The sequence below is a fragment of the Citrus sinensis genome, chromosome 3, assembly GCF_022201045.2.
Source record: "Citrus sinensis cultivar Valencia sweet orange chromosome 3, DVS_A1.0, whole genome shotgun sequence".
In the NCBI taxonomy this organism is placed as follows: Eukaryota; Viridiplantae; Streptophyta; class Magnoliopsida; order Sapindales; family Rutaceae; genus Citrus; species Citrus sinensis.
This window is the reverse complement of record NC_068558.1, coordinates 40,554,183-40,570,175: the sequence shown is the minus strand read 5'-3', so window position 1 is coordinate 40,570,175 and position 15,993 is coordinate 40,554,183. Positions and strand designations below refer to the sequence as shown.

Sequence of the window (15,993 nt, the reverse complement as noted above, 5' to 3'; positions counted from 1 at the left end):
TTCCCATTTCCCAACAATCCATGCCCCTATATTTAAAGATTTTTTTAAATAAAAAATTAAAATATGGGCTAAAGTGGTTAACCTTAAACGTTTTATATAATTAGAAGGTTGCTGGTTTTGGTATTTGGAAATGTTAGCTCCTTATTTAACCAGCTTACTCCTTTTAATTGGTATCTCACCATTGAGTGTTAAAAATAAAAATAAAAACACAAAATCGTGTGCCCTTGGTCCTAGTTAGGTATTCATATTTAAAGATTAGAATTTTTAAATTTTAATTAATGATTATAATTATCTTAAATTTTTATTTTTTAATCTAATCTAATACAAAATTTAGTTCAACACCGAATTCTTATCTCTCAATTAAATGGCCGGTGTATGGGCACTAGGCCAGAAGGGTCAAATGAGTTATTGCTAGCCCAAACTCTGACCTCTCTAGCCAGCAGTAGCACTACACGAGATACGTTAAACTCTAATAACATTTAAGGTGCGTTTGGAGTTGAGGTTTGGCAGTTTTAGGTTTATAGCACTAAATTATTTGGTAAAAACACTAGTTACTGTACCTTAAAAGTTATGTTGATAAAATTTTTCTCTTGTATAATATACAACACCTTAATTCCAAACATGACCTTAGTTAGATATATACTTTTTAAAATATTGTAACATCCCCACATCATAGTTAAAGAAAGTGAATTTCAAAACACTTGCATCGGATGGAACTTTCAAGATCAAAATCGTGATGAATTGTGTGCCAGATGCCGTTGGCCACAGAGAATACGAGGTCTGAAAATGAAAGAAAAAGGGAACTTTGAAAAGGTGTGTTATTAACACAAAATATTCAACATCAAGTTGTTTAACGTTTCGTGTATGCACAAGTTATGACCTGTGAACCAAATCCTTAAGACCTTAGTTATATAATAAAATGTGATGAGCTGACATTACCCCATTGGGTTATATTAAATCTTTCAAAAATAATTGTGTTATTGATTAATGTTTGATAATATCGGGCACTACTCAAAAACAACATTTCTTGCAAGAGCACGGCATAGACTAGGTCCTTCTGATTGACAAAATTATATTAGATTAGATTAGGTCCATGCGGTATATAAATAAACTTAATCCCTTAAACTTATGTGCGCCATCAGATTATGCATATTTAATTTAATTGAAGATTTTGTTTTATTTTTAATAAATGACTCCCGAACCTATCTAAACTGTACCATCTACATAAAATAATATAAAATTTATATGTTAATTATTATTTTTTCTTTTAACTAAAGCATATGATAACTAATAATTAAGGGCCAGTTTGGAATTTCAGTTGTTGATTAAATAATATGCTTTTGCTGTGTGGATGCAATAAGGATGCAATGATCAACTGATTAAAAAAAACAGCTTAATGTTTGATAAATTATGTTATTGTGGTTGCTATGAGTTTGAAAAACAGTGTATATGTGTTTGATAAATTTTATTACAAACATGATATTTTATCATATAATGACCAAAATAGACATAAATTTAAATTACCTTTTATTTTTTTGAAGTATGTTTAATAATGTTTAGACATGCCCTTTTCTTTTTAAAACACGTAAAATTATATTTAGTGAAAAAACTTAATAATTTGTTACATAAAATGTGATAAAAATCATACTAATATATAATTTAGATCAAATAAAAAAATAATATGCACTATTTTCACATAAAACTTGTTTCAATGAACACCATGATTATAGAAACACATATAAATAGATTAAATGTTAAAAGCCATGGTTATGAAGTTGATTTTAAAAGTTATTGTTAATTTTCATGTGAAATTGTACACAGTTCAAAAAAAAAGTTTACATAATTATATGCAAGTCTTTTTAATCTTATAATAGAAAATACAAGTATAATAGAAAAAAATACGAATTTACTATATCAAAACTTTGATATTGGAGAAAATATATAGTAGTTGTGGTGGTAATATGATATCAAATGGCTTATATATTAGAGTGTATGAAAAAATATGACATTATTATTTTTGTTAAAATATTAATTAAGGTTATAATAGGAACTTTAAAAAGATGTGGTAGTTTATTTAATAAATTGCTTATAAAAGGCAACATTTGTCTGCTTTTAAAAGGTACTGTTAAAATGAAAAAATATATAAAATAAGCAGTTTTTATAAAATTTACCAAACACTATTTTTGTCATTGATAATGAAATAATTAGTTTATTAAGTTTCAACCTTAATCTCAAATAAGTCCTAAATGTCATTCTCATCCATATGAATAAAATTTGAACCTCAAATCTTTTATTTAATTTAAGAAATTTTATTAATTGAACTAATGAATTGGCTGGCCACCATTTGTAAAGATTGCTTAAATTTTAGATTTTTTACATTAAAAATAAGTAAAAATTAAAATATCTAATTAACAACTCATCTCACATCAATTTAGTTGAGTGGAGATTGTTGACCACTCAGAATTCAAATCATGGAGAAGTAATGAGTAAATTTTATTTAATTTGAACTATAGGCCCGCTGCTTGCATTTTTTTTTTTTTTTAAAAAACACCGTGCAAACTTTTTACTTTCTTTTGAATTTTTGCACACAATGATTTTCGTTATTACTATATTTTACCATCTACTTTTTTCATACTGTCAAATCTCAATTTCACAGAACTACTAATTTTATCCCATCTAAATCTAAATTTGTCTATGAAAAGAACTTTTTCTTCAAATTGCTTTTTTACAAAAATTAAAACCTCCTTTTTATTCAAAATCAAAGATGGTGCACTTTAATTTTATTCTTTTACTAATAAGAATAGAAAAAAGCCATGTTCTATGATAAATGACATTTATGCTGGAAGACTCTATCTGCTTGACAGGTAGGCTGTAGGCAGGGGCAAATCTTATCTTACCCCCTTTTTCCCCTAGAAAAAATTTTCAATTCCCAACTTTTCAAATTTGAATCACCTCCACAAAAATAAATTTAATAGGTTAGTTATTATTTAGGTGGTGGGTGGTTATGAGTTATATTATATATACCATTGGTTATGGCCTAGGTGGTCCTTTTCTTTATTGCTTAGTTTGACAACTACACCCTTCTGCCTAATTAATAAATATACACATATCAATATAACATCATTTTGCAGCAAAATAAATATTAAATGTATACTTCCATTAGGATGGCAATGAGATGCATATAGTTTATGTAACAAGTGACGACTAAATATTAAAATCCACTACTTTTTAATTATGAAGATTATACATTGGAATGAAAAAAATAATAATCTTTTTAGAGTAATTTCGAAAACATCAGAATTGGTTATATAATCATATGCAAAATGGACTGTTACAATTTCATTATGAAACTGAAAAACAATTAGGTTATGATTGCCATCAATTTTTTTTTTTTTTTTTTTTGTGAGTATGCAATTAAATGCTTTCAATTGGTTCTTAAAATGAAGAGCTTCCAATACATTTTTGTCAACTAATTTGGGACCGAAAATTAAAAACAAGTTTGACCAAATTGCATGGTGGAGGAGTAGAGTGGGTCTGAATTACACTGTCTCTTTATCTCAATTATTAGCTCTATTATTACTTCTCTTTTATTTCTTTCTTTCTATTATGAGTTCTCTTTTGTTTTATTCCTAGTTAAAATTATACTAATATTTTTTTTTCAGTGAATCAAACTCTGAAATTTTGCAAGTTCTTACATATCCCACTAACTCATCGATAAGTCATTCCAATATATATCTATATATATATATATAAAGTTGAGACTTGAGGAGGTGATGTGACATCACCATTTCTCATCTTTGTATATTCTCTATTATCTAATAAATAGAGAAATTTTCTTTTAGATTTGGCTTTTTATCTTCTCATAATTAATTTGATTGTTATTACGCAATAACAATTATGTAAAGATTTTAATGAGGCATATTCTTTGTAATGAACATCTAAGGAGGAGTGTTATGAATTTATTAAAATAAATGTAGATGTTCATAACATATATCTCTTAGTCTCCCCACTATCTCCCATTAGTAACTTTTAACTTCCCTATAACTCCCACTATCTCACAAGGAATTATGATTCATAATTTTTCATTAATTTCATGGAGTGATTATGTAACTATAAAAGGAGAGCTCGTCTTTTTGTTTTGTACACACACAATTGGAATGAATAAAATCACTCTATAATATATTCCCTTATTTTATTCTTTATCTTGCGTTGCTTCTTTATTTGTATTGCTGGCTAATAGCTTTTTTTATTTTTTATAAGGTTGTCTCATCTTTAAAAAAAATCAATTCATATTTTTTATCAGTTCCATCAAGTGTAAAGTAAGAAAAAATGATAATACTAAATTCTTTTTTCAAAGTCGCGTGAAACACGGTTCTATTTTCTAGTTTTTATTTAATCTAAGCTTTTCCATTACCAGTCTTTATTAGCCAATGCTAGTTATTAATCTTTAAAGTGTTTATAATCTGTAAAGTGTTTAACATCTTTAAAACATGATTATTAAGCTTTTAAAAATAAATATCCCGATCATCAATTTTTTTTCTAATAAATTTCTCAACTAAATAAATAAAGTAGATATTTAATGAATCAAATAGAAAAATTAACTATGAAGAGGGTAAAACAAGTCAGCACGACCTCTTTTTCAGAAGAGTAATGATATAGTTATAAACTCTTGTACAAACTTATTTTGTACAAACTGATATGGCATGATAAGATTGGTTGAATTAAATATCACTTGGCCCACATGATTTATTTTTATTATTTTATATTTTCATTCAACCAATGAATTAATGCCACGTCAATTTGTACAAAATAAGTTTGTACAAGAGTTTGTGACTGTATCATTACTCTTTTTAGAAATTACAAAAAAATAAAAATAAACAAATGAGACAAACAAGCAAAATTTAAATTAACTAGTGACTCCTGCCACTACCCCTTTTAAACGATATCTTCGTGTGCACGATATTTGTGTTATTGACAATAACAACTTTTTAGACCCCACTAATCAATTATAATTAAAAATTTTGTAATAAAGTTGACTAATCAAATTTTATTTTGGAGATCATATATATATTATTAATAATTGAAGTTGCCCTAATTAAGGACGATGAAATAGAAGAAAAGGAAAATGCATCGATAAGAATAAGAAGCAATTATACCAATGTCTGTTCTAAATGAATAGATACGTTATTTTCTTTTGAAGTGTAAATATGTGTGAAACTTAAAAATATTGTACAACGAATTTGATCTTATCAAGAAATTTTTATTTTCAGAAATCCATGTGGGATTGTTGTGTTGGTAGGGTTTCGAGGGCACATAAGTGAGACTTGAGAGGCTCCATTATTGATGGTACCGTCCTTAATTTGATTTTCTGCCCACCCTATAACATGCCCGCCCAAATATGGCTCTCCATGGAAGCCGAAAAGAATAGAATGAAAAAGAAAGAAGAAGAATCAACTTCTTTATTGGTCAAACCAAAAAAAAAAAAAAGCTTTTGTTATTTGCAACTTTTGATTTTCTGGGATTCTTTTGATTTTTAGGTTTTATGTATTAGGTTTAAAGCTTCAAATTATATTTTATGCAACATTCCTTGATTGATTATGGGTGCGCTTGGGATTGATGTTGAACAGTTGTAGTTTTTAAGGTACAATACTAAAATGTTTGGTAAACACTAACTGCTGTAGTTTATAAGTTATGTTAATATAATTTTTCACATTTATAATAGAAAATTTATTATATCTTTAATAATTTTGTCACAATAATTATTTAAAAGTTATATTTACTATATTAATTTTTGTTTCATAATTACAATTTTTTTCCACACCAGCTGTAACTTAAAAGTTACAGCACCTCAATTCCAAAACAAGATCTATGTGAACTAATATGTTACTATAATTTTGTGATTTTTAGAATGAGTGGTTATATTTCGTACTGTTAACATTTTGTTTGTCGAATTCAAAATATAGAATCATTCAGTCAAATTATCAAATATCCATTACATGTTTATTTATGATACATAAATAGGTACTGCTTGTAATTGTCACGTTTGTATAGATCGTAACAAGTAATTATAAAATGATGTTAAGTGTGTATTTAATACAAAATGTGTAAAAAAAAAATGCCGAGCAGATTATATACAAATATAATTCTTCTTACTAGTTAAATTTTCTATTTCACGGTAAAGAGGGATGGCAAATTCCTATTTTATTAGGTTTGTATAATTCTTCTTAATGGTAAAATTTCTATTAATATATAATGATTTGGTTGGATTTGGGCAGCATCGGATTCTCAATATAATGGTTGGAATATTACTTCTTTAATTTCATTGCAATTCTAACCTCATCTGAAAGTGGAAACAAATGTTAATATCATTTTTTTTATGGGTGTAGTTTTATTGCTTTCATCTTTTTGCAAACTTCATTCATCCAAAGTTTAGGTACACCCTAAAGACATTTTTATTCATATTTTTGTTACATCTCTAATCTACATATCACTACTCATTATTCTATTTAGTTTTCTCCAACTTTTCAACCTTATTTATCTATATTTTCTGTAGTTAGTGATTTGGAGTTTATCCATTCCTCTACCTTTTAAAAAGTTTAAAAAAATAAAAAGAAAATGAGAGAACAGAAGAAAATTTCTATTATGACTTTTAATGGTTTTAATTGTAATTTTATTGTTTTCTTTCATACGGTTTTTTTTTCCCACTGAAACTATACATTACACTTGTTAAATTCATTAAGATGTGATATTGTAAGACAAAAAAAAAAAAAACCGTAGACAAATGATGATTCTCTGCTGCTCATTTAAATCAATAATTCTATTAGGTCATTAAAAATACTTAAACAGACTAAGGTGGTGTGCTTGATTAATCACAACCTGCCATTTGGGTAGGTCTGGTGAGTCCCACAATAGGATTCTCTATTTTTTTTTATACAAAAAATTCCATCAAATTAAAGTTAATTAGGATTCTCATTTTTTATTTTTATTTTTTAAAATTATCACATTAAAGTTAATTAGTTGGTGCCTATGAAGGACTCATTTAACTTGCGTAAATGGCAGGCCCCTAGGCCCTAATGGTAGTAGTAAAAGTGATTACCATGTTTTCACCAGTAGAAATAAAAATGAAAATATCTAATTAACAAATTACATATACGTACGCAGGACTCCGTTTGATATATCTTTTCAAATAAAATTTATTTAAGTTGATCTTTTATTAGTTTATGTTTAAAAAAAAATTAATTTTTTTGTTACCAATATGAGCATTTATTAAGAATTATAAGAATTATTTTAATATATAAGTTTTGAAGTTATATTAAAAAATAAATAAAATAAGATTAATAAATAAGTAAATGATATTTTAAATATTTTAACAAAACTTTTCAATCTCTATCCCAGAAGCCTACAAATTAAGCCTTTGCTGCTAGTAATAGAGGTTAAATAACTTAATTAATATTAAAAAAAATCCACTAAAAACATTCAAACAATAGTAAAAAATTTAAAAATAACTTATAGAATTAAATAAGTATTTATGATTATTAGATAAGTCTTACCAAATATGCACATAGTTAAAAAAATTATAAGCAATTTATAGCAGTAAAAATTAATTGGGATATTAAACGTATAACATTTGAAGAATAAAAGTTTAATCATAGCATCACCAAATCATGGTGAAAATAGAAACACACAATATAAGATGCCAAAGAATTTGAAAAGTGCAATTTTATTCAATAGCCAATAGAGGAAATAAACGTAGCTCAGCAAGTTGGAAGGTAAAAGAAACTATCAAAACTATGTAAAGAAGAAATAAATGTACATTGACCTACACAAGCATAAATGTTAAGACCGCAATGAACGCCAAACCCACAAGTGAGGCGCTTGAAGAAGGGTAAGCATGAGAAGAAGGAGAAGAAGAAGAAGAAGGAGAAGATTTAGAGTCAGGAGAAGAGCCGCTAGATGATGAACTCTGAGGAGGAGGAGGAGGGGGAGGAGGGGGAGGCTCTAATTGAATAAGGAAATTGCATGTCCCTTGTGATATGTTCTCAGTAGTAACCTTGCCCAAACCTTGAAAATCACATGCCCTATCATCCTGATTATTCATCTGGTAGTACATATTGAATGCATACGAAACTTTCCCATTACCATCCAGCTTGTTACAAGAAGAACCAAATCCAAGTCTCGTGCAATCTGATTTGTTGCAAGCAAATTGCATCTTCTCCGCAAGCTTGCTCGTATCCGTAGCATCGGGATTGACCGTACACCATCTCTTAGGGAGATATTTCACATCTTTTGCGCCAACGAGTGTTTTGTTTTCACCCTTGCCACTGAAATCCATCGGGAATTTCGGCTGACCATCGTATGTAAAGATTCCCCAGTGTTTCTCAAAATTCCCAGGATCAATACTCTTAGAATCCTCGTCGAATAAACTAAACATATACACCTCAATGTATGATCCGGGCCTCAAAGGGGTACCTTTATCAGCTGCGAGTTTCGGTAAAAGGCCACTGTAGTATCTAAAAGCGTTAGCGGTGTTGGCCGTTTTGTCCCCATCAGTAGGCCAACCAATTTCTCCTACAACAACGGGCATGTCGCCGTGGCCAGCAGCTTTCAGAGCGGAAACACACGTGTCATAGTTGGCATCGAAAACATCCGTGTACTTGTTCCCTGTTACGCTATCAACAATGGACTTGCCGCCATCAAAGAAAGCATAATCAACAGGGAAGTCATCGTTTCCGTAAAGGCTAAGGAAAGGGTAGATGTTTACTATGAAAGGGGCTTTGTTTTCAGCCAGAAAATCAACAATTTCTTTCATTGTTGCGAAGATATCAGTTCGGAATTTTCCAGCTGATGGATAGGGATTTTTATCAGGGGAATCGTACACATCGGCATTGAAGGGCACGGTGGCCTTGATGGTGTCTCCAACCCCTGCGTCATTGAGAGCATTTTGGATGTTCTTAAGTGCCGGGAAAGTGGTGTTTATGTGTGAGCCATTGTAAGCTTTGAGAAAAGGCTCATTCCCAACTGCAACAAACCTGTCCAACAATTTACGACAATTAATAGATCAATAAAACATCTGGCCAAAGACATGCCCCAGGCGAACTCAGGTGACCACAGGAGCAAAGCGCATTCACGGCCAGCTTGAATTACGACCGCCGGGAGCAACGATCCAAGAGAATCATTAATTCATCCAAAAAAAAAAAAAAACAAAGACTACTTACTTGATGTTAACACCACCTTTGTTAGTGTATTTAGTGACATTGGCCTTAACCCACTCTTTGGCTTTATCAAAATCGGTCATAGTCTTGAGTTCTTGATTAGAAACGGCGAGCATGACTTCGATATCAGTCCCGGCTAGAGCATCCAAGATGGTATTATCAGCATCAAAAAGCTTGACTTTTAAAATGCCATTGTCCTTTAACAATTTCACAGTCGTTTTTGGAGGCAATTGGTGAGAAGCCACAGTCCCCCAGTTGACACCAAGGCCATTAACACGACATCCCAATACACCAACAAACAATATGATTCTGAGAAACAGGCAACTGCCCACCATTTTTTTGATCGTCAATGTGATTGTTTCCTGAGAAAAAACATATATATATATATATATTGGGATTTTTTCTCGGTGTGCTCTTTGGGGTTCAAGTGAATGTTCAATATATAAAGCAACGACTTTTACTGAAGCAACGGTTTTTGCGTACGAGAAATCAGCATAAAACAAGAGATCCTATGACAGAGAACGGAAAAATAGAAAAACATATTCCATTAAAAAGTATCAAACGCCAACAAATAGAAACAAATAAATAAAAATGAAACTATAAATTTGGAATATTTAGTCTAAATTTAGTTCTATGTTTTCGTGTGTAAAAACTTTCAAAATTTTTGAGAGAATCACTTAACTTATATTTCTTTTATTTTTCTATGTTTTAATTAGAATCTATCTGTTTCTCCCAGCGTATGTCTCCGGCGGTTCCGCAGTGAAGACTTCGCCGGCGCCGTCTTGGGCTCCATCTCCGGCCACGCACGGTACGTGTCTAGTGATGGATGGGCTATGTGACATTTGTATGCATTTTTACACGTACCCCTTTCTTAATTCTTGGATTTGGAGGGAATTTATTAAAGTTTACAGTTTTTTTTGGTTATTTGATTTTTTCTTTCAGGGGTTTAATTTGAAATGGGCTACTGTTAACCGGATTTTTACTAAGATCCGATTCAAATCATTGGACGGGCTTTTAAAGGTCTTGGGCTTGTTAACAATAATATAAAGTCTGGTCTAATTTCACAATTTACCAATCCTATCCAAGATCTTTCATGAAGGTATAAAAATAGAGAAAGAAAAAGATGAAACAACCTCTTAAGAAATTAGATTTAGGGGAAAAAAATTCCTAGAGTTAGATGGAGCCAAAAGAGAGAGTTAGAGCTTAAGATCCCCTCAAGGTTTTAACATGTAGAGCTTATATGGGAGTGTTTGTAAAGGTGTTTTAGTAATTTTAGACAGCGGGTGAATTTTTATTATTTTATCTTCCACAAATGAGATTATTTTAGTATTTTTTTTGTCCTTTGATTGTGACATACTGACATACAAGGCAAGAAAACCTTTAACCTCCTTTTAGCCTCTATAGATGGCACGTGGCAACCTTTTAGGCTGCTGGTCTTATTGCTTTTCAGAGAATAACAAAAGACAGTTGATGTGGTCTCCTCTTATTGTTATACTCAAAGAATTATCATTATTCTTATTGGCTCCTTATTCTTAGTCAAAAAGAAAACACTTTAATCTTTCTCATGATCGCATGCATTGTTCACGTGCTTTCTCTAACTGCCAAAATTTGAGTTTCAATAATACCCATTAATGTTAGACATGTTTATAGAAATTGTCATTTTCCTCAAAGAGTTTATCTTTTAAACTTTGAGAACTATACCGCCATTCGATCAGACGAACCAACTTCACTTCATTGACCTTCTTTGTCGTGTGTCATCAAGTTATTAGTTCATGTCAATATCCAAATTTGCCCCAAACAAACATGATAAATGAAATGTCACTTAAAAAAAATTTGTTGGTCATCTCCTTTTTTATCCCCTTGATTTATCCATTGTACGTAATTTTTTTCATTTAAATTTTCTTTGAATTATGACTATCAAAAGACATAATTAGGAAACATATATAAATTAATTTTAAAAAATAAACAAATGCTTGAATAATGTAAACCTATTCAAGAAATAAATTAAGTAAAAATAAAACAAAACAAGTTGAGACCGTGTTATGAAAAGAAGGGTATTTTGGTCTTTGCAAAAGAAACACTTTGAACAATAATACTCATAAATTTGACAATCTACTTTCTCCCACCAACATGCACTTATACTAATGGTGCCTGATTCAGGTTCATGAGTGAAAGTAATATTTTAACAACTAAACACAAGAGTGATTGAAGAGATTACTCATTCAGCAACAACCTTGACTTGTGCAACATTCAGGCACCCACAAATTATGAACCACCCCTTTCTTTTTAGAACTCACGCGAGAAGAAAATAAGAAATTTTCAAACCAACTAAAAGTGCTTCTTGTCTGTTAATTTTTAGTCTCTCTCAAAGCAATAACCACTTTTTGCATAAAGAGATAGATCAGGATTCTAGAAAATGGATTGATTTGATCATAGCATCACAAAAACATCATGGAACACGCACAAACAAACAATAGGATGCCAGAGAAAATTGGTAAAATGTAACTTTATCCAATAATCAATAATCCAAAAAAATATAATATAGCTCAAGAAGTAGTCATCTAGAAGAAACTAGAAAAAAAGGAAATAAAGAAAAATACATAAATGGTATAAATCTAAATCTATAATAGCATAAATGTTAAGATCACAATGAATGCTAAACCCCAGAGTGAGGGGCTTGAAGAATAAGAGGAAGACTGAGGAGAATAGCTAGGATCTAATTGGATGATAAAACTGCATTGCCCTTGTGAAAGATTCTGTGTGGTAACCTTGCCCAAACCTTGAAAGCCACAGGCCAACTCATCCTGATTCTTTATCTGATAGTACATATTAAATGCGTATGAAGCATTCCCGTTAGCATCCAAGTTATTACAAGAAGAGCCATATCCAAGTGCTGTGCAATCTGACCAGGTGCAAGCATACTTTATGTTATCAACAAGTTTGCTCATATCCTTGGCATCCGGATTAAGCATACACCATTGGCTTGGCATATACTTCACACCACTTGCACCTATAAGCATTTTGTTTTGACCCTGACCTGAAAGATCCATTGTGAATTTAGGCTGTCCGTCATATCTAAAGATTCCCCAGTGACGCTCAAAATATCCAGGATCAATACTCTTTGCATCCTCATCAACTAACCCAAACAAGTACACTTCAATATATCCAGGCCGCAGTGGAGTGCCTTTATTGGCTGCAAGTTTTGGTAAAAGTCCATTGTAGAATCTATAAGCATTACCATTATTCGCATTCTTGTCCCCATCAGTTGGCCAACCCACCTCTCCTACAATCATAGGCATGTCTCCATGGCCAACAGCTTTCAGAGCCGAAACCAAAGTGTCAAAATTGGCGTCAAAAACATTTGTGTATTGAATCCCAGTTCCGCTATCAACAATGGGAGTACCCCCATCAAAGAAAGCATAGTTAAAAGGGAAGTCATCGTTTCCATAAAGACTTAGGAAAGGATAGATGTTTACAGTGAAAGGTGCATTGTTTTTAGCCAGAAACTCAACAATCTGGGTCATTTGTCCAAGGATATCAGTTCGGAATCTTCCAAACGATGGATAAGGATTGTTTTCTGGGGATTCATAGACATCAGCATTCAACGGCACAGTGGCCTTTATAGAGTCTCCAACCCCAGCTTCATTGAGAGCATTTTGAATGTTCTGAAGTGCAGGGAAGGTGGTGTTTAAGAATGAGCCGTTGTAGGCTTTGAGAAAAGGCTCGTTCCCAACTGCAACGTATCTGTCCAAAAATTTCAAAAAAGAAATTAACAAATGAGATTGTGCACTTAATGCGGGTACTGTAACCATTAATTTACCAAGAAAGAAGTTAAGAAATTAATAGAAACAACAAAAGAATCATGATTTCATAGAGGAATATAAATTTTTCAACCAAGTGTCTTGAGAATAAGAACAACTATTGCAACTGTGATATAAATCAAGCATATTCCTTATTTTCACAAGTAAACTAGAAGTACAACCATAATACAATATTTCTATCTTGTAATAATTAGCACTTTCAAAGACAAGCCTGGAATCTTGTTCCTTTCACTACTGACAACAAAGGTTTTCTTAAGCAATAAAAAGTTCCCAGGTCCATCGTTCAACAATGGTTTCTTACGATAACACTGTGAACAAGAATCAGTTAATTCATTCGACCATAGGGTAAGGAGAATCTAGTTAACAGCATTTCTTTTACTTATGTGTAACATTTCAAAATAAATAGAAGATTTCTTGGTTAGTGTTTAACACACAAAACAGAAGAACAACCTTTCCAATTCGTAATCAGCTTTCCCTTAAAAAGGCATAGATAAATCCTTGGTTGAGGTCTAACAAATCAGTCACAGATGAAAAGGCACAAAATGAAAGGGACATAAGCAAAAGAATCAGAGGCTGAATAAGGAAACTCCTCATGTATTTCACTCCTTTAAATTACTCCAGCAGCCAGCAAATTGGCTTGGCGAGAAGAGATAAACTGTAAACAATCCATCAAAAATATCCCACAACTTTCAGCTGAATATTATTTTCTATTTTTCGTAAAAAATATAAGTGAAGTATATACATATCTTTCCCGTAACTGACCTTAGCAGCAGTCAGCATTCTAAAGTGAACAATATTCCACTTGCCATTACTTTGTCTTTCCAGAAGAAAGAACCCTCAGAAAAAGCTTGACATAAGGAATCTAATACCCCAACTGACAGTTGATTACCTATGGGAAAAGAAATTAAAAGGTTGATACCTTTAACAAATTGGAGTTTGTTTCTCTTAAGTTTCCTAATTTTCTTTCCTTTTCTTTAAAGATATCAGAATGTGCTATGATCTATAGAAAAGACTGAAATCAGAGTTGCAAGGAAAAGTTAAAGAAAAATAAAAAAAAATAGGCACAATTTTAAAGCAAGGTCACAGGCATCCATTCAGTGCACACCAGATCAGTGATTAATTTTGCTAATAAAAATTCTTAAACTGCCATCTACTGTCAGATTCAAAAATTGGAAATTAACTAACAAAAAAAAACTCCTAGCTGCTCACCAAAATCAATACACAGTAATGATGAACTCAATGTACGGTACAGAAGTGGAATCTTTTGTGTCTATGATTCTATGGCTGATTAGCAAAAAAAAACCTGAATTTCAGAAAGGGTAAAAAGGAAGAGAAAGAATCCATCTAATGTGACTTCTCATACTATCACAATACAATTGTATGAACTTCTGAAGCATCAAGTATTGCCTCAAAATTGGATTAACGCTAACAGAGAATCTAGTAATAAAAATTAAGACAAACCAATCTTATTGCTAGTTTCGATCAAAAAGTACAAATTGAGTAAGAGAATAGCATCTGCGTCTAATCTCTATGTCAACTTCTCTGTAACAAAAAGAAGCCTACAGTAAGGCATTAGAATTATTAGCATTCAAATACGTGCATAATATTATATAAGGAAAAATAAAAGGCTTGCTTCATATCAAATCCTCCACAAAAGCAAAATTTTCAAATCAACAAACAAAATCATCATAGTTTTCAATGAATATACAATTCTAATGCGTCATCAACTCATGAATTTCAACAATAGCACGCTTAAGAACACAAATTCAAGAATCATCAATTCATCCAAAAAAAAAAAAAGAAAAAAAATCGACTTACTTGATGCTAACACCGCCTTTGAAATTGTATCTAGTGACATTCCTCTTGACCCACTGTTTGGCTCTATCATAACTATTCATATCAAGAAGGTCTTTATTAGGAATAGCAACCATGACTTCAATGTCAGACCCAGCAAGGGCAATCATGGTGCCTTGATGTGCATCAAAAAGCTTCACTTTTGATATGCCATTATCCTTTAACATTTGAACTATCGTTTTTGGAGGCAACTGGTGAGTAGTCTGAGTGCCCCAGTTGACACCAAGACCATTAACGCAAGACCCCAAAATAACAAAGAGCAACAACAAATTAAGAATCAGGGGATTACTCATTATTGTGATTGTTTATTTCCCGGGAAAAAAATGTTTTTGTTAGGTGGGTTTTCTGCACAAGTGAATACTAAACAGAAAAGGATAGAGCTTCAGAAAAATAGAGGGAAAAGCAACGGCTTTTGCAAGGTGGGTACGAGAGATAAGCGAAAAATAAGAGATCCTCTAACAGAGGATGAGAAAAAATAGAAAACAGAAACCAACGAAATATCAAACGAAAACAAAAAATCCAATATTTTGCTTTGTATTTCGTATCTTTTCAAAGATTTGGGAGAGAGTAAGAAAAATAAAATCGTAAGTTGTCAAAGACACAAATACGCGTTAAAAGTTAGAGGTTTAAGACAGAGGAGGAACGGAAGCAGAGCAGAGACAGCATCCTCAAAAAGAAAAGTATTTTTATTCCTTTGGAACACAAAAATTTGTGAAACGAATTTGAGTTAACAAATTTGAGTATTGAGCAGTTTCAGAAGATGGGTTTTGAATCAAGAACCAAAATATAAACTAAATGGCACGGTAGGCAACAAAAGATGGAAACGTGTGCTGAAACAGGGGAGATCATATGAGGAATACAGAAAAAAATATGAGAGAATTTACTTGTTTTTATTTTTTCAAAAAGTGGGGTTGAATCTGAAGGGACGACAAAACAAGAGCGAGAGAGAGAAGATTCTCAAGGCCAATGATTAAATGACAAAACGATAAAAAGTGGAGCCAAAATTTGATGAGTGATCAGCGCTGTGAAACCAAAACAGAGGATTTTCAGAGGTCTTTAACGGCTAGATTTTGACAAAAGTGCTGCAGACGTTGATGGTCTCTACA

General features: G+C 31.5%; 2 protein-coding genes across 2 annotated transcripts; both read right to left on the bottom strand.

Moving 5' to 3' along the window:
* Positions 1-7,713: 7,713 nt before the first annotated feature.
* LOC102631372 (glucan endo-1,3-beta-glucosidase 8-like) lies at positions 7,714-10,046 on the bottom strand. The gene is made up of 2 exons (XM_006479264.4): positions 9,216-10,046; positions 7,714-9,029 (listed from the first exon to the last, which is right to left on the bottom strand). Exons 1-2 carry the CDS (start codon positions 9,545-9,547, stop codon positions 7,820-7,822), a joined length of 1,542 nt encoding a protein of 513 aa, XP_006479327.2. The 5' UTR covers positions 9,548-10,046; the 3' UTR covers positions 7,714-7,819.
* Positions 10,047-11,703: 1,657 nt separating this feature from the next.
* Positions 11,704-15,993, bottom strand: LOC102613963 (glucan endo-1,3-beta-glucosidase 8-like). The gene is made up of 2 exons (XM_006479024.4): positions 14,852-15,993; positions 11,704-12,956 (listed from the first exon to the last, which is right to left on the bottom strand). The coding sequence occupies exons 1-2, from the start codon at positions 15,178-15,180 to the stop codon at positions 11,834-11,836; spliced, it is 1,452 nt and encodes a 483-aa protein (XP_006479087.2). The 5' UTR covers positions 15,181-15,993; the 3' UTR covers positions 11,704-11,833.